At 37.9% G+C, this 23,407-nt stretch overlaps 1 protein-coding gene across 9 annotated transcripts in view; it reads right to left on the bottom strand.

Annotated features, from left to right (window-relative positions):
• Positions 1 to 1,585: 1,585 nt before the first annotated feature.
• The window catches only part of PAX6 (paired box 6), a 41,095-nt gene continuing 19,273 nt past the window's right edge, over positions 1,586 to 23,407 (bottom strand). For 6 of the 9 annotated variants that reach the window (XM_077460880.1, XM_077460878.1, XM_077460887.1 and 3 more), the window contains 6 exons: positions 14,489 to 14,647; positions 12,681 to 12,763; positions 11,186 to 11,336; positions 10,236 to 10,351; positions 3,130 to 3,280; positions 1,586 to 2,810 (listed from right to left, as the gene is read on the bottom strand). In XM_077460880.1, the coding sequence (XP_077317006.1) occupies positions 2,725 to 2,810; positions 3,130 to 3,280; positions 10,236 to 10,351; positions 11,186 to 11,336; positions 12,681 to 12,763; positions 14,489 to 14,647 (746 nt within the window). In that variant the 3' untranslated portion in view covers positions 1,586 to 2,724. The remainder of the gene's footprint in view (positions 2,811 to 3,129; positions 3,281 to 10,235; positions 10,352 to 11,185; positions 11,337 to 12,680; positions 12,764 to 14,488; positions 14,648 to 23,407) is intronic. The other 3 variants (XM_077460882.1, XM_077460885.1, XM_077460884.1) reach the window with 1 other exon arrangement.

Here is a 23,407-nt window from a genome sequence, read left to right on the forward strand (position 1 = left end):
GTATACATTCACTTCAGTTATCCAATCATGTGAAAAACAGATAGCTGTGTTCATTCTGAATACACATGATTGGTATTTAAAATTAACACAAATTATTGTGTGCAGATTATTGATATATAATTTAGTCAATCGGCCTCCAGTCTCAATACAGTTAGGCAGCTTTTTCATTCCTTACGTCCTCACAAAACATTTAACAGCATGAATACACTAATGGGTCTATTTATCTTTTTTTTGTTTTTTTCACAAGATTCACACAACTTTCACCCTGGATTCACACATTTTCCCAACTGAATTAAAAAACTGAGTGAATCTTGGGTAAAAGTTGTAGAAATTTTGGGGTGAAAGGTTTAAAAATGAACCCTAAAACATATTTATTATTAAAACTATCCAAATCCATAGCAACCTACAAGACATTTGTATCTAAAGTGTAATTTTTGGGGCATCAAATCATATTAATTGTTACATCATTATTGAATATGGAACCATGCAGTCCAGACATATTGAGGGAGATTTGCTAAAACTGGAGCCCTCAGAATCTGGTGCAGCTGTACATGGTAGCCAACCAGCTTCTAACTTCAGGTTGTTCCATTCAGCTTTGACAATAAAACCTGGAAGCTGATTGGTTTCTACGCAGAGCTGCCCCAGTTTTAGTAAATCTCCCCTATTCAGTCTTAAAATTTCGGTATTTAGATCATGCGTTTTTATCATCCAGGATAGTATGATAAAAAAAAAACTTTGAAATTAAATATCTGCATGAGCAATCCATAGACACAGCTGCCCCAAGGATTCTGCCAGGGCAACAAACACAATCTTAACGAATCACATTGGGCACAAAAGTTGGTAGGGATTGATTTACTAAAACTGGAGAATGCTAAATCTGGTGCAGCTCTGCATAGAAACCAATCGGCTTCCATTTTTTTTTAGTCCAAGCTTACTTGAACAAGCTGATTGGCTACCATGCACAGCTGCAACAAATTTTGCACTAAATTTACCCATTTGCTGGCCATACATTATACAATTTTCTTATTTAATTACCTTTAGATTTACCTTCAAATATGTAGTGTAAGGGCCTGTCTGATTGCATATAACCTGAAAATGTTTAGGTTTGACCTCATATTATATAGTTTTGGTAATCTAAAGGAAAATTATATAATGTATGGCCAGCCTAGTCTTGTTACAGCATATCATTCATTGCAAACTGGAGTTTTATCATAAGGTGCTACATTTCTTGTTTGTTAATAAAATATGTTACCGGCTTCACACTTCAGCCCTGTAAAGCTTTAGCAGAAAAATCCCATCTTTGAATACAGTTTTATTTGTTGTGTTATTATAATTTTAGTTTGTTGTAAGTATAGCATTATAATTAATTTTGTTAAGTTACCTTAATTTTTAAAATTAATTGGAGATTAACTTTTTTTTTTTTTGTAGATGGTTATTATATTACAGTATGTAGTTCGATATTAGACCATTATTTATATAATATTAAATAAACATTTTAAATTGTCAATACCCAGAGCAAGCTGCTCTTTAAGTGATAGGCAATGGAAAAAAAATGTAGCCTGTAGTTGACATCTGCACAGCACAGTCTTTTCAGTTGCCCTAATTTATTTAAAAATAAATTACAATTGAAACAAAAAAACGGACTTAACGTCCAAGACTGTTAACAAAAATTTGCAACACCACGCTAAAGGTTTAAATGAAATAGTATAACAAAGGAAATACAAAGGCTTTGGTATGGTTTTGTACAATCAACAATGGTTAATTCTGATATGTATTTGTGAACAACTTGAAAAACACTTAAATTGAAAACTCTTGCAAGCACTTTTAATCGGTATAAGGAATGGTCTATATGCACAAGGATGTTTGGACTGTGAACATTTTGTACACTCTATCTAGGAACAATGAGATGACCTGCTTTCCAAGAGAAATAAAAGAACTCATGATGCATGAAAATGTGTATAAAACATCTATACAGTATCCTCATCAAATATAAATGAAATTAACTTTATTATAGAAATCATTCTGGGAGATTTCTAGGGAAGACAAAAACATACATTTCGACATAAAACAAATTGGATTATATCGAAGATATCATCTACCTTTCATCTACCAAACGTCTCTCTTCTTTTCTTTATTCCATTTTTTTTACTTTTGGAACTTTAAACATCAACCTTTGGGGATTACCAAACAGGAAACTGGGGGAAGGTGAGGATTTATATTTTTTTTTTTCCGGCAACTGGCCCAAGGGAAGTTGATACAAAAAATGAGGAAAATTGGTCCAAGGATGGACAAAATCAAGGGACGATATATATATCTTGATAAAAACCTCTTTAAATTCGTGGCTTGATCATGGCTTCCAATAAAATATAAAATAAAATAAAATAAAAAATAATGATCAACAGAGAGCAGATCCGGGCTACCCGCCTGCGTTGTTCTGTTCAATATCACATAACAGAGTCAGTTTACAAAGAGTACATCAAATGGATAAAAGTTTGGATATCAAAATGAAGGTTTGATCCAACTGATATAGATACCGCTTTCAGTGTGCAAATGTCTGTTGTGCAGTCTTTTCCAATATTATCGGTACACAGCTGCTGTCCAGAGAAGTCTTTTTGATTTTTGATTTTTTTTTTTTATATTTCCAAGTCAGTCCTGGATTTTTATAAAATACTGCTGAACATCCAACTGTTCTCCATAAAGTCATTGGTTAAATTAACACGGTTTTTACTGTAATCTTGGCCAGTACTGAGACATGTCAGGTTCATTCCCGGGTACTTGTACTGGGACTGACACTCCAGGGGAAATGAGACCTAGAAAAATGAATGGAAAAATAAGAGTATATTATTATATCATGCAGAGTTTATCTAGTTTATCACAATACACAACACATGCAACTTTGTGGTGTTAGGGTATTTGTAGGAACTGTTCTAATTAGGATGCAAGACTTTATTAAGCATGCATTGTTTTGTGGCTTTTTTGCTCATTTTTATCATATTAGATATATCTGATCTAAAACAAACTGCACATGTGCAGACACTGAGTTGTGTGTTATTGTGTAGCTATCCCGTTCGGCAGTGGCTGTGTTTGGGGGAGTGGCAGAGAGAGGGTGGAAAATAATGGAATGCCTACCTGTAGAGGTTGTACCAGAGGTGCCCATTGGCTGGCTGTTCATGTGTGTCTGCATGTGGGGAGGTGTGTATGTATCATAGCTCCGCCCATTTACAGATGGACTTGTGGGCAACATGCATGAGTAGGAGGAAGCCTGGCTGGGTACAGGGGGCTGGAAGAAGAAAGAAAAGCAAAATTACTGCTCAGTGCTATTTGTGATGTTTAAATACAATCACTGCACCTCCTGTATCCATCATCTGCCCAGTGGAAAAAAAAAAAAAAAAGCTAACAGTGTGCGTGTGTTTTTCTGTGACACTGACCTACATATGCTATTGTTGATGTTGATGAGCAATGTGTAACCTCATGACACCGTCTGCTGCTTGGCTTCATCTCCCATGGTGCAAAAGCATTATGGGAGCTCAGAAAGATGTACAGTAATGCAGGGGTCTCTAATATAATATTTATAATACAGACTATAAGGATGCAGTGAATATTAACAGTCTAATTGGAAAAGACTTTAAAAAAAGAAAGAGTGGTTTTCCTACACCCAGCTGCAATGTTATCCAGCATGATGCTAGGGTTGTTTCTTGACACAAGTGCAGTTTGTTTTCAGAAAAGGTTTGCCTTATTGCCCTATATCTGGCTCTTTCCAAAATTTGGGAAATGAGAAGGGTTCAGTTAATTGTGCCAGGATGCCATTACATTGGTTTTCAAGGGACAACTTGCACCTGTGTCAACAGACAACTTATGCCGATACAAGAGAAATTTGCAGATAGTGTATATAGTCTAAAGATACATCTTACATCATTAAAATAAAAACTGCATGTCATTTTGAACATGGTAATCTCAGCAAAACACCTGCAGTTGACAATTAAATAATTAATGAGATATGTATCAAAATTCTTTATCAGTAAATCTGTTACCTGGCTTATTAAAGTAAATAAGGCAGGATTCTTATGCAAAAACCCACTTCTTTAGGTGCCAGCACCTATATTTATAAAAACTGCACTTCCAGATGGCCCTAAACCTTGGCCCTGAACCTTGGTGCACGAGCACCATGTAACGCAAGCTGAAGTTTAGGGATACTTGCTCCGCAGCCCAATGAGGACTGGTTGAGAAACATCCATATTGCACTGGGGGGTAGTGTGGTGCAATTTTAGGGTGGCTAATTGTGCCTAACTATGTTATTCACGGACTAATGTTCTAATGAAAAGTTTACTTTAAGTAGGCACTTCTTAGGGCTCATGCACGCTGAGTGTTTGCTCAACTTCCCTGAATGCCTTTTCTTCTGGCAGGAAAAAAGCTGCTTAAAGTGATTGTAAAGTCTTGTTTTTTTTTTCCTTTAAAAATAACAAACATTTTATACTTACCTGCTCTGTTGTGGTGGATTTGCACAAAGCAGTCCAGATCCTCCTCTTCTCCTGGCCCCTCCCTCTTGTTGAGTGTCACCACAGCAAGTAGCTTGCTATGGGGGCACCTGAGCCAAGTCACAGCTCCCTGTGTCCATTCAGACACAGAGTCTCAGCACTGCCCGCTCCCTCTCTCTCCTGATTGGCTAGCTGACTTTGATTGACAGAAGCAGGAGCCAATGGCACTGCTGCTGTGTCTCTGGCCAATCAGGAGTGAGAGCCTCGGACGGCTGAGACATTCGTGGACTTCACTGGACAGAGATAGGGCTCAAGTAAGTATTAGGGGGGCTTCTGCACACAGAAGGCTTTTTATCTTAATGCATAGAATGCTTTAAGATAAAAAAAAAACTCCAGAATTTACAACCACTTGTAAAAACATGCCTAAAGCTGTATTTTTCACACACATTTATTCGCTAGCACACCATGGATCATCAGATATCATCCAAAGCTTTCATTGCAGAAAGATCACATCACGAAGGACGAAGTTCAATGTTTCAGAGCCACGTAGGACCCATTCATCAGTCAAGTGTCATCACAAGCCTGACAAAGGGATCCTGCACGGCTCCAAAACATTGTACTCGGTCCTTTGTGATGTGACCTTTCTGCAATGAAAGCTTTGGATGATATCTGATGATCCATGATGTGCTGGCGAATATGTGCATTGTTTCATGATGAGCCCATGTACCAGAATGTAGTTGCTACAGCACCCACTACTGACAAGCCTATGTCCAGGAACATGTGCGATGGGAATATGGACAATACCTTGCACGCGGGTTAAAGTGCATTTAGGTGTGTCAAGCTTTTGAGTGTTCATTGATTCCATTGGCCATTGACCAATATTAATTTATTCTGAATGAATGAGTTCTCAAGAACTAAATGTGTCTAGTGTTTAGGCGTGTTTAGGCCCATCAAGTGTTTTTTTTCTGCCTAAAAGCTCCTCTCCTGAACGCATTGGTGATTTTTTTTTATTGCCTGTAAATGTTTCTCTTCTAACACAACTGTAAAGGCCTATGTGTATACGATTACAGGCAACAAAAAACATCAAACCCTTGCAAAAGTTCTGAGCCCTTAAAAAGAAAATAAAGTCTTTTCAATAAAAAAAAAAAAATATATATACAAGTCAAAAAAGATCAGTTTGATAAAGCCTTACTAATATGTTAATGTTTTAAAACCTTATTTCTGTCTATATCGTGTCATTATGTATGTGTATAGAGGTGCCATATGTACTCATTACTTATTCAGCCTGTGCTCTATGCTTTGCAGTCACACAGTACAAATCTATTGAGCTGATTTCCTAAAGAATCTTCACTCATCATTTTCAAAGAGTTGGCCGGACTCGTAGAGACTGATCTACTACTATAGTTGAAAATCTTCACTCAATAAATTGTGTGAATATTCACTTCAATGATCTAATCAGGTAAAACGCAAATTCCAGTTTACCTATGTAATCTTCTCGTGATTGGGTATTCAGATTGAACTGGAATTTGCATTTCGTATGATTGGATAATTGGAGTGAATATTCACACAATTTATTAAGTGAAGGTTCACAACTATTTTAGTAAATCCGTTTCTACAAGTCAGCTGATGCACTCCCCATGTGGCTGATAGCTCATCTCAGCAGATGTGAAGCAGGCAGTACTGAGCCACTGGGAGCTCCCTCTAGTGCTTAATCTAAAATTATTTATATAATAATTTTTTATAATTTAAAAAATGTATATGAATGAGGAAGAATGTCAAATTATAACACTATACATCCCCCCATTCAAGAGTAAATCTGTTTGTGTAATATCTAGTTATTGATGATGTTTAGAATGACTAGCTTACTTAACTATAAATTAACCTCCTATTATTCAGGTTATTAGGTGCTTTTTAGGTTCACAGGGACTAAATGGGCCACTGATGAGTAAAACTAGGGTAAGAGAGCAGTGTTAGCTGCTCAGGGGGTAGAGGAGGCACATAAAGTAAATCAGGCAAAAAATCTGAAAAAATCATAAAAGCCTTGGAGGCCTTGGCATGGAGCTGACAAATAAACCCAATTCTTATATTTATTCTGTTTTTCCCAGAGTTTCTGTTGTCCATTAATGTAAAATTATTAAAGTGCAGACAATGGGGTGAAAACAGGGCGTGGCCTGTTTCCTTTTTTTTTTTTTGGGACGTCTTTTTATAATAATTGCTCGATAAAAAAAATCCTAGTAAAATTTTCGGAACAATAGGACTTTTTGAAAAAAAGTTGTTATTCTTAAGGAGTACTTGTTAAAGTGGAACTAAACACTCCTATGCTTTACAATTACGGAAGCTCCCATCTTAGCCTTTGTTTGATCTACAGTTGCCATGGTATTGAACAAGTTATCAGTTATGACACCAGACGTTTAATGGCTTGAGAGTTCGGTTGAGAGCACAAGCAACTGTGATAGTTATCCACAGCATGCCTTGAATGTAACTTATGTTGGGAAGCAGTTAAAATGGAACTAAACCCTTCTCTCCATTACAGCCAAGGAAGCTGCCCAAGGAAGCTGCCTGTTTGATCTGCAGGCACCATGGTGCTGCACAGGAGATCAGTTTTCACACCAGCCAAGATGGCTTCACAGTTTGGTTGAGAGCTAACATAAGCACACTAGTAAGTGTGACAGTTATCATGCAAGCATTGCCTTGAATATACCTGTTTTGGGAAACAGTTAGCTCGGTGGGTTTAGTTCCACTTTAAATTGATAGATTTATTTCTAACCTAAGAGCAGGAACCCACATCAGCCAATCAGAAGTCGCTCTGCTGAAATAAGATGAGCGCATGATGGATTTCAATTGGCTGCTATGGATTATTGCAGTTTCAAAATGATACTTAAGAATATAAACTCTTTATTGAATAAGGTTATATATGTACAACAACTGGGGATAAAGGAGGAATCTAGGGGCTAATTCATGAAACTAAATTTGTATGTCTGTGCCAATGGTTCTTTGTGGTAACAAAGATATATCATTCTCCCTATAGAAACAAATTGTCTTTCGACTACCAGGGCCCATTCACACTAGCAGTCATGCATTATGCTCTTCAACGGGGTGGTATGATGCGCTGTTACAAAACAACACACTATCACTTTATTTATTTGTTTTATCTTTATTGAAATGCCACAAAATGACATCTCATTACATTTTATGAACGGAAGCATGTTGAGATGAGGTATAGTGCATCCTAACGTGCTGGGTTTCCTAAGAATGGAACATCCTTTTTTTTTTTTTTTTTCAGTACACACCAGTGCAATACATTGGTATAAACTGAAACAATAGTACATAAGGCAAATGGCCTTATCTATACATTGTGACTGCATTTGGCAGGGCTACTTAATGAAGCCCAACACGTATGATGTCAATGGGCTTACATTTCTTCGGTCCATGGTTCGAAAATGAACCATGGTTTATTTTTAGCACATTGTTTATTATCAAGCTTTTTTGTTACCCCTACTGAGATTTAGCTGACATTTCTGGACAAAACTAAAATAAAACTAATTTTCTCATTGGTTACCATTTTTTCTCAGTATTTAGCTAATATTATAGCATATAATAAAGAGATATAATAAGCCAGCAGGCGAGCAATGCAAGTCCACAACTGAAGTATCAGTTTTGGGGGGATTCGGCTGTTGGGGGAGGTGGTGGACAGAGCAGAATAAATATGAGAGGCGCACAGTTATTTTCATGAACTGTAATCAGTCATAATAGCACAGAGCGGAAGAAATGATAAATACCGGTCTGGCGATGACTCACTCAGGACATTTTTAGTGTCATTTATTTTTGTCGCGGCACTGACAGCCATGTTTCTTGTGTGTGATCATCACAAATGAGGCTGATTTAAGACTATATGGATTGATTTGCTAAAGGCAAAAAAGCTGTTCCCTTTGCAAATGATGTTACACTTTGCATGGGTATTTTCCCCAGTGCTTAGTGATTGAGGGGAAACTGGCTTCCATCATCCAGCAATGTTCAAGCAAAAGCCTTTTTTGTTTCTTGCACTTTATTGGCTATTCCTTGCAACATCGAATTTCACCACATTCACTAAGTTCCAGTGAAGTTACCCTTGCAATGTGCAACATCCCAAGTGAACAGCCCATTTGCCTTTAGTAAATCAACCACATGGGGGGGGGGAATTAACCAAAACTAGTGCACACAGAATCTGGTGCAGTTGTGTGTAATAAGCAATGAGCTTCTAGATTGTATTGTCAAAGCTTAATTGAACAAGCTGAAGTCAGAAGCTGATTGGTTACTATGCACAACTGCACCAGATTCTGTCTGCACAAGTTTTAGTGAAGCTGGTTGGCTACAGTCACTGATTGAATTAAAAATTTCCAACATCCTGTTCAACAAAAGTCAATCATTAGATCAATTTCTGTAAATTGGGAATGGCCATAGAAAGGTAAAACTTTGGCCAGTCCCTGCTGAACCAGTCACATTTCGATGTATCTATGAACAGCTTTAGTGTGCTGTAAATCATGGCAACCAATCAGAAAAATCTGAAAATGTTGAATGAATTTGGCCTGGTTAATATGCAGCCACACTTTATGAAATAGTGTTTGTACTATCTGGTCAGGGAACATGAATTAACATAACAGCGCCCAATTATTCCTTTCAGCCGGTTTTCACAGATAAACCAATTATCCAGATCATCAACATATAATGGGCCTTGCTCATTAACAAAGCAAGAAAACTGACGATATCTGGGATAGTTTTACTTTGCTACACATAACAGGCATCCTGGTAAGCCATTCATGGGACATTGTTGGCTTCGGCTGACCATGAGGAGAGGGATCCGCCAGTCCTTCTGGCTAGGTGGACCATGTCATACCCTGTCAGTGATGGGGAACCTTGGCACCCCAGATTTTTTGGAACTACATTTCCCATGAAACGCAACTACACTGCAGAGTGCATGAGCATCATGGGAAATGTAGTTCCAAAACATCTGGGATTCCAAGGTTCGCCATGACCACCCTATGTGCTTGTCAGGAGCCTTGCGCTTCGGGGTTCAGGGAGAGAACCACCCATTCGGGAGATGGACAAAGCACGCCCTTAATTGCGCTTTTTAGTGTGTGTTCACATGCGTGTTTTTTTGTACACTTAATGGTTTTTGTCTTGTTTTCAGCACCACCACAAAATAAAAAAAAATAATCCATGGGACATTGGGACATGGGATAGCCTCTACCCAGCCTAACATGGCTACTGACTAAGAACTATAGATTGTCATTTGGAACACTAATACTATGGGTACAGTGTGAGCTAAGTCTTGTTAAAGTATTTAAACGTATCTATCAGTATTCATATTTTAAATCTAATGGGGTGATTGTGTATACCATTTTCACAAAGGACAACTCTCCTATCACACACCCTCTAGATAAATGAATATGTGAAAAAAAATCTGTTTTTAAGAATTTTGTTACTTGTGTTGTTACTAACAGTATATTAATCTATCATGTGTGTTCTTCAAGCAATGGCATTAAATTCAAGTGGATATGTTTAGCACAAAAAAAAAAAAATAATTACATGAAAACTAAGAAAAAATCTGTTTGCTTTACCATTTGTCACACATCATCTGCATATATCTATATAATAGACATTTTTAAAAATAACTATCTGATGACTATGGAGTGTTAGTAATAACTACTTTTTTCTACTGTACTGTAAACACATATGTATATGCATAGATTCATCAACAGGAAAGCACATGGCAATACTCACTTGCATAGGGAGGTTATTTCCCATGGTAAAACTAGGCATTGGTGGCAACGCACTGTATGTGTTTGTAAGTGCTGTGTCTGTTCTTCCCAACATAGAACTCGACGTGAATGAGGACACTGGATAAGGGAAAAAAAGTCAAATTATTATATTATTATATGGACCCATCAAATGGTCTATTTACCTGTTGAATGACCACTTTCACATTTCTGTCAATGTATTTATTTTTTTTATATATCCAGCATTGTAAATAGTATTTATTAGCTATCTTGTTCCTGTGCACATTAATAGGATTTTGAAACATCCACCAAATGGGAAAAGTTATAGCTTAGCTAAATGCCATGTGTGTGTTCTTCAATGCCTTTAGGATGAGCACTCAACAGTAGCCAATCTTTGTCCAGTTATTATCCATAATGAGTGCTATACATTTCTCATTGGGCATTTGGATATTTAAAACATGCCTATACTATTTAATCCTACTCCAAACCCCCAACCACAATACAGATAACAAACAGAAATTACAGTGGTTAGAGAGGTGCCTTACCCTCCTCCACTGCTGGGAGTGGGACCTTCCTGAGCACTGCCATCTAGACTAATGACATTAAGATATGAAGGTGTGCTACCTGAATGGGAACCGAGTGGCTCCCCTTCCTGCTCTGCTCCCAGCCAAAGTATGACTGTCTAGGACTTCTTCAATTTTGGGTTATGCTTTTCCAGGGGCAAAAGAAGATAGTGTTGGTGGAGGAAGGACCAATAAGGGAGGGGGTTACCACCAGCTATACATATAGTAATTTTTGAAAATTGAAGGATATATTGTCTGCAAAGGCTGGTGCACATACCATGAAACAAAATATCTAATGAAAACTATTTACAAAACCCGTTATTTCACTTTTCTGTCTTACAGTTTTACCTGTACTGGAAAGTTGGCATTATACCCCATTCTTCATGCTTACCTGGGGTGGTGGGTTGTGGAATTGGTTGATAGACACTAGTGCTGAAACTACTGCTGATAGGGATGTGACTGGGTGTGTTGCTGGCTTGCCTCCTCTGATTCCGCAACTTTTCTTCTCTTCTCCATTTTGCTCGCCGATTTGAAAACCATACCTAAAAAGTAGATAAGGTCAAAAAGGTTGACCAACTTTCAACACAGCTAGTCCAAATTGCAACATGACACTGCTTTATATCTGTGGTCTGTATTTTAGAATTGTTTGTTAATAAGTTGCATTATACCAAGAAAGAGCAACCTGTTGATCGAACCTATTTTTCGGTATATATCACACATTTCACGGGAATCACATGTTTAAGATACAAGAGCAATGGTACTCTAGTACACCAAGGACCTACATTTGCTGTAATTTAACAGTCCTTATATCATTCAAACTCACTGACAAGCCCAAACTAGATTTTTGGGGTGGTAGAGCTCTTGGGCTCTTACCATATACCTTAAACTGATAACAGCCTAAGGCCAAATACCCCCTCAAAAGAATGAAAAAATACAAAATCCACTAAACATAAAGCAGTAATTGATTTAAATTGTATCTGACCCCAATAACATAAATGTAATATATTACAGCTTACCAGTACTTATATGTGGTGGCTGCATTTGTTTTCATTTTTCGTTTACTCAGACTTTGTTTTCTTTAATTTTCACCTGTTGATCCTGCCAGTAACACACTTTCTGTCCTAAGGTGACAGTGCTCACTCACTGGACTGTATCTATGGAGGAGCAGCATTGTCACCCTGGGAGAGGAAGTGTGTTAGGACTGTTAAGACTATGGAACTAGTCTTAAATCTTCCCCCTAACATCATCTCTATAACATGTGGGGAAATGTTCTTTCTCAGCTAAGCACACCCTCCTGCATGTATGCCTAAGCTAAGTGCAGATGGATTCCAGGAAGTAAATGCTACATGAGTCATTTGCCCTTACTCAAGATGGCCACAGCCAGAAATGCTAGGGGTTGTTTTTCAAAGTGATTTCTCAACAAAATAAAGCATGGATGGATAGATGGGGGAATTTGCTTTGACTAGTAAAAAGAAATGAAATCACGTTTTTGGTTTGTGGTGCTCAGATGCTGCGAAGAACAGCTTTAAAAAAACAAAATCGAGCAATAAGAGAAATTTGTTAGAGTTTACAGACTTTAAGCATTTAAAATATTATTCCCTCAGGCAAATGCTTAATAATCAACCCTGCCCATGCAATGCCCTAATCTCCATGTGGAGAACTTCTCATGAGTTCCACCGAGATTCCATGTTACAGAATGGAGATAAATTTGTCAGTGGAGTGGAAGGACTTTCATCCTCTGCAAACACATGATGAAGTCTATAAATAAAGCTGTGCTTTTCTAGGGTCTTCCTCTCCCATCGAGATGACTGTTGTGCTTGAAAATAAGTGGTGCATGCGTTAAACCGGGGGTCAAACATTTGATTTAATTACATAGTAACCGTTACCTGTATTCTAGCTTCTGGCAAGTCTATTTTGGCAGCTAATCTTTCTCTGGCAAACACATCAGGATAATGGGTTCGCTCGAATTCTGCAAGCACACAAATGAACAGGTTGGTTAAGAAGACTATACAGTTTTCATTATAAAAGATGTTAAACATATCCAATTAGAGGCTCAGCTGTTGTAACCTCTGTTCCTATCTTTTTCTAAACTGAAAGTGTTCTGATGAGTGGGTAGGAAAGACGAACTCTGCTTGTGTGGCCTTGCAGAAGGAAGAGTCGGCCTAACCGCCTATTTAAAGAAGATGTAAATCCTAAGTGAAAGACATTTTGTTTCAAAATACTTATTTTCACTTTTTTCATCTTTTATTGCATCACGTTGGGGGATTTACTAAAACTGGAGCACTCAGAATCTGGTGCAGCTGTGCATGGTAGCCAATTCGATTCTAAATTCAACTTATTTAAATACACTTTGACAATGAAACCTAGAAACTGATTGGTTTCTACATAGTGCTGCACCAGGTTTTGCACGCTTCAGTTTTAGCCCCCCCCCCCCCCCCATTGTTTCTGATTTCCTGCAGCTACTTCCTATCTACATGTGCTCCAGCCATGGCTGCATATCACTTCATGTCGGTGACAAAAGCAGTCAAAAGCAAATACCTGCGCAACGTGTTGGAATAGCCACTTGGAGTCTCTATCAGAAACCGTGTGCCAAGGTGACAACACAGGAGCACAATTGGGATACGGGGACAGGCCACTGTCACATTATAACAGTGAAAGGCATTTTATTTGTTTTTTTGTTTCTCCTGCAGCTACTTGCAATCTACACGTGCTGCAGTCATGGCTGCATATCATTTCCTGTTGGTGACAAAAGCAGACCATGCCTGCGCACTTGGAGTCTCTGTCAGAAGCCCATGTACCAAGGTGACAACACAGGATCACAATTGGGAAACAGGGACAGGCCACTGTCACATTATAACAGTGAAAGTCATTTTGTTTCAAAATACTTGTTTTCACATTTTTTTATCTTTTATTGCATCACATTTGGGGGGATTTACTAAAACTGGTGCACCCAGAATCTGGTGCAGCTGTTTATGGTAGCCAATCAGTTTCTAATTTCACCTTTTTCAATTACACTTTGATAATAAAATATGGAAGCTGATTGGTTTCTATGCAGAAACGCACCAGATTTTGCACGCTCCAGTTTTAGCTACATCATATCCACATGTGCTCCAGCCATGGCTGCATATCATTTCTCAGGGTACATTTCCTGTTGGTGACAAAAGCAGACCATGCCTGCTTAATATATTGGAATAGCCACTTGGAGTCTCAATCAGAAGCCCATGGGGTTAATTTACTAAAACTGGAAAGTGCAAAATCAGGTGCGATTGCATGGTAGCCAATTAGCTTCTAACTTCAGCTTGTTCAATTAAGCTTTGACAAAAAACCTGAAAGCTGATTGGTTTCTATGTAGAGCTGCACCGGATTTTGCACTCTCCAGTTTTAGTAAATCAACCCCCATGTGTCTGGATGACAACACAGGAGCACAATTGGGAAACAGGGATAGGTCATTGTCACCCTTTAACAGGAAGTGTCTGAACAAGGATCTTCATGACAAGATCATCTGGTAATATTTTAATAAAAACTGTAGATTTAAAGAGAACCTGACTTTTGAAATTACATTAACATGTTAATGCTTATATGAGATTTTAGTGATCGGGTTTACGTCTACTTTAAGCAAATGTATTTATCACTTTCAAGTTTCTCCTTGCTCTTACTTGATTGGTCGCTACCCATACATTGCTGTAAGCAATACCTTTTTCTAGTGCTTCTATTTGTTCTTGGGTGAATGATGTTCTGTTTCTTTGTAGTTTTCTTTTTAACTGGAGCCTCATTTGTGCCTCATCTGAATCTTCTCCATTAGAACTGATGGAGTTTGTGTTTTCTCCCCCACCTTCTTGCTGCGGACAGCCATCTACATAAACAAAAATTTGGTATTAGACCAACCTTACCATTGGCAAAATATGAAATGCTCAACACAGATATGGGCCACAAAAATAAAGCAAAGTTTCTTTATCAAGCTCTTTTGTTTATATAGATAGATATAATTTTCTTTCCTTGGAATATATAAATTAAACCTTAATGACCAATTAAATCCATCAACAGTAAACTTTTCAGACAATTTTCAAATAACCAAAATGTTTACACAAAAGTTGAAGCTAGTAGACCCTAAACAAGTTGCATTTTTTAAAATTAAACGTCTACTTTACCAATTACAACAAAAGTGTTAACATTTCTCTTGAGATTATCTGTTGTCAGCAATTGCAATCAATTAAATGTTGATAGGTTTGCGGAAAATGTGATTAAGAACTCAAGCCAAGCTTGTAATCTCCTAAAAGAAATATTTATCTAGATTTTCGATTTGAATTCCCTACAGTCAATTTCATGTTTAAAGGTTCTGAATTTAGAAGTGAGCGCATTGTTCTACAATTTTATTCAACCATTGTATGAGTGTGCAATTCCCTGACACCTATTACAGCGAACAGTTGTAATTATATCATCAGCAAGAACAGCCTGTAATTGCAGAAAATGGAATTTTATATTTAGATAAAGGGACTGTCCATTCTTTGTAATATGGCGTGCAAGGAAAAAGTATGATTTCTTTTAAAAAAAATAATAATAAATTAGCATATCATTTTAGAAGATAATGTAGTGACTTTAGTAACACACATATGTAACTTCAGTATCTTTATAATGAGCGTATGACGTTATTGTACCTCTTAAATTAGTTTATTGTCACACCTGTACTTATTTGAATTAATGAGTTTGAGGGTATCAAAGGCAGAATATTTTGCCATGGCAAAAGATACAGCATTGGCTAGATCTCCAATATTCCATATATTCACAGTGGTCTCATCATGCTTATCCCAATGACTTTACTATTTGCCTCTCTGGGAGCTATTTAGAAAGGTGCATTATGGTTAGATTATCTCTTTTTCTGATTTTCTTTTATTTATTTTTCGTCATCAAGCTCTAGTTCACCATTTTGTTTGCTTGGGATCTTTTTTTTAAATTTCACAGTTTTTTAAAAAAAAAATTATTTACCGTATTAATAAAGCTACAACTATGACTTGAAAAACATTCTACTGGATTAGTATAAAATAATAACAGTATTTATAATACAAGCCCCTCCCTTTTTTCCTAAACATACATTTAACACTGTTGTGCCAAGTTGCCATTTTTCTTCCAAAAATGTTGTATTTTGATTCTCAACTTTTTAAAGCTACTTTACCATTTTTAAACTGTGACAGCCTATAGATCACTGAATTATAAATAGCAGAAGGAGGGTTCTATTCGAAAATTGACCCACTTAGAAGTTTCATGACCTGATTTAGTTTGCAAATTCTTTATAAAAAAGGCCACGAGTCTTCCAAAAAGATTTGAAAACAAAATATTTTCTTTTTTCTTTTACTGGTTGCACATATCATTTCTGTTGCCTCTGTTTCCTGGGCTGTGGAAAATTTTCAACATGCGGGAAAACTTTCCCAGGCAGGGCAACACAATTATCCTAAGAAATAACATACTTAGAATTCTGCCCATAGATTTTATGTTTTAGTTTCATGCATGGATTAATGACAAGCAATTATAAGTAAGTAAGTTTTAGTGTGATGGAAATCTGTATCACAGATCTCAGAAATCTCCACAATACTGGGAAATCTTGGCAAGTCAAATATATCACACGTTTGAAAAAATATCAGTTGTCTCAGTCTAAAAGCTGAAAAGTCATCAACATCACCAGGAAACGTTTTGCAAGAGTGAACAGTGTTGAGGTCACTTTTTTTTTGTTTTACCCTAGTAGAAGATCTACCAGAGTATGTGTAGATTTTAATGGAAAAGATGCTTGGATATCTTTTTAAAAGTCATTGCAGGATCTGGAATCACAATGCCAAGGATTGCTGACTTTTCGCTCAGAGCAGCCCAAAAACTGCTGAGCTCCTTATTTGAAAGAGCCTGCACCTTCTGTAATTAAATATTGTGGGAATTAAGATCAGAGCAATATCCGAGCACAATGGTGGTGCCTTAAAAGGGTTAATAGAATTGTGACAGAATCTGGTGGCGTCTTTTCAAACACGTTGAAATGTTTTAAAACCCCAACATTCTCTTCCATTTAAATCATCAGATTCAACTACAGTTCGGACCATATGGACGTTTGTAGACCTATTGAGATGACCACCAACACTTGAATAGGAGGGGGGCTGCCTTTCAGCAGTGCACAATGGCGGTAGAGTAAGAGAAACTATTAAACACTCGGGCCAGGGGGATTGGCAAACTTCCGTGGGTAGAATTTTCAGGACACAATCAGGATGCAGAACAAAGGGATTCTCTTGAATTTCGCAGTCATCCACATTGTATCACAAGGGGTCCAGTCAACAGACTGTTCAGGCAAGTATGTTAACCTTTACGCTCAAGCATCATTAATCACTGTCCTTGGGGCTGTGCTACTCAAAGCTATATAGGACTTTTTTTTCTTTCTTAAACTTCTATAGGACCAAAAGAGAAAAAAAATACCTAAATGAGTCAATGGGATAAGTCCATACACTGCAGCTATTTACTCAGCGGCAGAATAGAAAAAAAAAAAAAGTACTTAGTGGAGCTTAGCTAAGCTCCGGCTCACATGTTAACACACAAGTGTCCTTCTATTTACTCATCAAATCTGCTCTGTGGCTTCTGAAGTGTTCTGATACTAATTTATTGAGTGTGTTTGCTGCTGTTTATGTATCGCATGCATTTTTCCAGCACATTGGAGAATCTCTGTGATCTGTCAGCAGACATTCTCTTTTCTCCATAGGAAATACAATGTTCCCTTCGGAGTGCAGGCACCACGACAAAGAGTCAACAGAAAGTAAAAGTTGCCGTGTATCTTGGCTAGGTATGACAAAGAGTTCATGCCTCGATACCCATCATGCTTAGTGAGAGATCTGTGCCTGTATACTAATACTAAGAACTACCATTGTCTTATATCCTTATCCAACCAATATGTCTATCATGTTTTTTAATTGGTGATAAGGGCCACTTGTCTTATAGAAATGGAAAAGTCACTGGAAGTTATAGTGGGATTATAAATCCCAGCATTAGCCACCAGATCAAGCTGCGAATGTTGGTAGGGCATGCTGTGATTTGTAGACCTGTAACACCTGGCAAGCTGTTATGGCACACCATTAAAAGGAAGAAATTGTTTAATATCCAAGGATATTTTAGTTTAATATACATGGTTCTCCTTGTGCAAATTGTTTTGAGGTTCATCAATAAAAAGAAATTTACAAGGCCAAAATATGAACTTTAGGCAGATATAAATAACACAAATTCCCCAAATAATCATGAATACATCATTAAATATATTTTTTTAAACGCAAGCATTGTAATGACCTGAATCTGGCCTGGCATCAACCTCTTGTATGCCCTGTACAGCAGGGCTGGAGTGTTATAGGAAGAAGCAGTACAAGGAGCCAATTAGATCATGTGCTGCCAGAAACAGAAAGCATGCTGAGAAAACAGAGTGATGGAGAGATGAGCTCACGACTGTAGTGCTTCTCTTTTCACTCAGTCATAGGCTTGGGTGCAGGTCCAGGAAGACCTGGTCTCACAAGAAGTGGGTTGGATGTTTAGCAGCATAAAATGCACTGCGGGGAAAATCTCTGTGTTGACGTTGAATATTGCAGTAAAAGTTGTTTTCGTTATTTTATCTTTTAATTGGCTCTTCATTTTCATATTGTTGTTTTTGGCTAGAGCTTCACTTTAAAGTCTATTTATAAGCAAACTTTTTGTTAATTTTAGATAAAGTAGGGAATGGTTCAAATGTCTGTGAGGAGTTTTTTTGCCATCTGTATCTCATTAGTGAGCTTTCCCTTCCTTTATTGTATACACAACAAGAAATAAGAGAAAATCACTCCAAAGTCAAGGAAATCCCCCGTCATACAGCTGTGATCAGAGCAAATATCCCCAATGGAAGATTTCCCTTCTATTCCTGTTCTGGTGACAACTTAAAATGTGGGATTTTTCCTCACTTTTTGTGCATGTGACAGTGGTCACCAAGAAGAGCATGAATTTCCCTAACAAGGACACAGGCAGCAGTAAGGCCTGACGGAGATTTTAATCACTTACCATTACCTAAAGCTAAAAAAAGTTTTGATACATTTTAAATGAATCAAGCACAGTAAGGTCAGTGGTGTACAGCAGGGGTCTCCAAACTTTAAAAACAAAGGGCCAGTTTATGGTCCTTCAGATTTTAGGAGGGCTGGACTATGAGCAGTGGGAGTAAAAAATGTCTTGGTGTCAGTGAGAATAAACAGTGCCCTATCTTTGGTATTGGTGGGAGGAATAAGGCCTCATTCTTGGTGCCATTGGAAGGAATAGTGCCCCATTGTTGGTGGCTTAGGAAGGAATAGTGCCCAATTGTTGGTGTCAGTGGAAGGAATAGTGCCCAATCTTTGGTGTCAGTGGGAAGAATAGTGCCCCATTGTTGGTGTCACTGGGAGAAATAGTGCTCCATTGTTGATGTTAGTGGTAGGAATTATGCTTCAGTGTTGGTGTACAGCATTCATTATTGGCTAATCAGTGTTTCCTTGATGACTCTTGAAAGTCTGTGATTAGCTACTGTAGTTATTTCTTAAATTATTAAAGAAAGAAAGCTACCTTTACTGGACTTAAGTGGTCTTAGTATTAAGATGAATGGTGGAAGATCCACCCAATGAATGTGCTGATATGCCTGGTATGGGCGTTATTTTGGGGGAAATCATAAAGATTTGCTGAGTAAAAAATCATCTCACCTGATTGATTGATTAATTAATTGTTCCCAGAGATCGGCTGGTTAAGAGATGTCACCCCATGTACCTATAAAACATGCGATCGTTCCTCGATTGCCTGATCATTGTCTTTGATCACATTGTTTTTATACATTTCATATGACTCCTACATTGTACATAAGCAATTTTTATTTTTAAAGTACCCATAGCAACCAGTCAGCAATCATCCTTTATTGTTCAAACTCCTCTTCCCATCATCATCATCACTGCGTAGTCAACAATCACTTAATATAGAACCTAATACAAGTGGAATTAAACTCCATCCATTACAGACAGAATGAGTCAATACCAGATACTGCAGGCTTACAGAACATATGTCATATACCTTAAATGTGCCATTTTATAGTTGTTTGTTGTAGGCTTTTAGAACATATGTGCTTTATCTTAACTGTGGCATTTTCTTAGTTGTTTATTGTCTTTGATTTAAAGGAATCATGCCAGGTTGAAGACTGTATGTCAAAAGATTCTTAGTGGTCTCTTGAATCCACTATACTATAAAAAAAATCCCTTTTCTCTTATTCCTTTCCATCCTAGTACTTATTAATGTAGTACCATCATTTTATCAATGTTAATTTAGGAGAACCTGTCATGATGGTAGTGATATCTCAAGACTCACATTCAGTGCTGGAAACCTCCCTTGCCCAATCCTGAAAGCTGTGTTAGAAAGCTGGATGTCAATGGGGTTGATTTGCTAAAAAAAATTGAGGTTGTTAAATTACCAACGCCAATTTTAGTAAATAATGTGAACTTGTATATACCCAATACGCAATCATGTGCAAATGTACATTTCTTTTGCTAAGTGAACGGTTTCTACCCCTTTAGTAAATCAACCTCTAAGTGTCAGGTGACACTATATGCAAGCTTCCTTTAAGGACCTTGTTATAAATCAAGCCAGCACCAGACCCATATGTTTACTCCTTGCATTAGTAGTGCACGAATCATGATGACATCATCAACAACCATTTGAATAAGTGCTGCCATTTTATTAAATCCTTTAAGAACCTGGCTTGCTCTTCCCACTCTACTTTTTGAGCATCCGTATTGCATAGTGAAATAAATACTCTCTCACATTAAAGGGCCAACAGGGGACTTGGGGGGGGGGGGCAAACCTAACTCTAAAAATTGAAATGGCTTATGTCTCTAAAGACATGCTGGTAGGTTAAAGCGGAAGAAAACCCATACATAAAACTGTTTCATTTATGGCACGTGCCTGAAATGTAACAATCCTATTGGTTCTCAACCAAACTGTCAAACCATCCAATCCTTGGTGTCATAACTGATCACATGTGCAGCATCATGGCAGTTGTAGATTAAACAGAGGCAAAGATGGCAGCTTCCTTGAATGAAAACAATAGGGGGGGGGGGGTTACTTACACTTTAATTGGCTCTTGTCTAAACTGGCTTTAGTATGTGTATGAATGTGAGTTAGGGACCTTAGATTGTAAGCTCCTTGAGGGTAGGGACTGATATGAATGTATGATATATCTGTAAAGAGCTGCATAAGTTGATGGCGCTATATAAGTACCTGTAATAAATAGATAAAATAAATATACAGCTACCTATATCTGTGCATATCTGAATGTTCTGATTATCTTAGAAGTATTTTTTAGTTAAAGGCAGCATGTATTTTTTGTTTCTATCTTATGCTTAGCTTAAAGTGCCCAGATTTGTGACAGATTAAGACAGAAAATGTAAATTTATAGGCAGTCAGTATATATATATATATATATATATATATATATCAGTTTAAGATGATTGGGTATATTTTGCCCTGTTAGTACAAATTGGTTCATCCAGCTCTATAGCATCCCCAGATCTTATTTTAAAATATGGGTATATAGGATAGTTGCTTATAGCATTATATACTGTATGGGTCTGTATTCATTGCTGCTACATAAGAATTCCAGTATCTCTATGTATGCTTACGCCTTGTGTGCTGGCTCTCCCCAAAAAAAACAAAAAAAACTGCTTTAAACGATCTTTTGAGAGGCCTTAACCGGGGTTAAAAACGTTAGCTGTGTATAATTTTAAATCCAGAGAATAGAAACTGCCCCCTCCTTCCTTCTCTGGCTGCGCTCTCTGGGAATGTGTAAAGAAGGAGCCGGCTTACCCAGTGGCTCACACCTAGCAGCTCCCTCTGCTTCTTTCAGCTTCAAATACCTCGAGTGCGCTGCTTTCTGATATTGAGTTACATATAATAAAAAACTGACACTCAATTAAGATATCTTCTTTAAGGTCTATTTAGAAAGCCCTAAAAAGGAGCCAGTGAATAGGCCTGCTCCACCTTACAGGACCTAATCCATAAAGAAGGGAGAGTGAATGTGTGTCCCATTATCCTACAGCTAGACCATCTGACGCGGTGTATGGGATTTGTTTCTTGGAAGAGAGAAGGGGGGAAATAGGGGGCTCTGGGAAATTAGAATCATTCCTGAGTTTCTTAGTGTCTTAATCAGTGAGGCGGAAAACCAGCAAAATAAGATAGCAAAAACCGATCCAGGCACCTTTCAGCTCCAGAGCTGGGATCAAAACATAGGAGCATCTGTTGAAAAGAGAAAATGTCTAAATCCTATAGAGAGCTTTAGACTTATGAGCAAAAAAAAGAGAGAGGGAGAAAAGTGTCTCAGTGATCCTTAAAACCACTAAATCGCTGGAGAATTTTCTCCAGGACTGAGATGTCGCTCCCTTTTTTTTGTTCTGTCGAGCCTTCTGTGTGTCTATTATTTCATTCACTGTTTCATGGTGTTGCTAATATTGGGAACATATTTGTAGCCCTCTGAGACCTCACCCTGCCTTATGCTTTCTGGGTAATGGGCTCTTATGAAACAGCAACCTCCCCGAGCAAGGAAAGCACATTAGGAAGGAGAGCGAGAGACAGGGAAAGAGGGGATGTGTAAAAGAGCATGGTTGTTCTAAGAGAGATACAACTTCTAATTAATGCTACTTCTAAAAAGCCTTGTGTTCAAGAGATGAGTTCTTTACATCACTGGCACTTAGTTTTTATGTGACTGGGAATGCACGAGTGAGCCATCATTTTGCAGGATACATTGACCATTGTACTGTGTATGTGCAAGTGAGAGCCAAAATACAAAAGGATTCTAGGTCAGTCATTCCACTAGAAACTAAGGTTCCTCCAATGGATATTGGGAGTTCCTTCAATGGTGTCTGGCTGACCTCCCATTTGATGGAGCCTGTATAGTTCCATGGCCAACACCACTTGGCGGAGTTATGACACCAATGGTCTTTTCGAGCTTTCTTTAAGGGTGCCATTCTGACCATCACTGTAAGGGTTCCATTCTTCCTAGTGACCACCAATGTAAGAGGAGTTTTTCTCACTGGCCTTCAATAAATTGGTTTTAGTAGAGGTTCGCTTGTACCTTCAAATTATTTTACAAGTTTCTCTAAAGGTTATAAAAGGCTGAGGATGGCTGCTCTAGGTATAGGTGTGTGTGTGTGTGCTGTATAAAAATGGGCTGCCTAAAGCCTAGTGCACACTGACGTCAAGATGGAACTTTCAGATCCATAAAGGGAACAGATTTGACTGGATCAGAACCATCTACATGAGAAAAGTTTAGCTTAGATTACCATAATTTAATTTCTCGCAGATTTGGTGTGGATTTTGCAAAGCTGAACTTAACTGGATGCATGTAAACGCAAGAGACCTTTATGTGTCTCCTTCAGCATGGAAATTATGTTTTTTGTCCCTTTTGATCTGGGAAGCTGTTATTTGTCACAGTTGAAGGAAATACTTGTGCACTGTTAGCATCCAGGTGCGGTGGGCTTTTGCATCTGCAATGGCCAGTTACCAGTGATGACTCCCATGGGGCTATTATAGCCACTGCGCAAGACTAGCCAGAGCTGTATGTATATTTGAG

Source organism: Lithobates pipiens, unplaced genomic scaffold (assembly GCF_037356315.1).
Source record: "Lithobates pipiens isolate NorthernLeopardFrog02 unplaced genomic scaffold, aLitPip1_a1.2 Scaffold_10, whole genome shotgun sequence".
Classification (NCBI taxonomy): domain Eukaryota; kingdom Metazoa; phylum Chordata; class Amphibia; order Anura; family Ranidae; genus Lithobates; species Lithobates pipiens.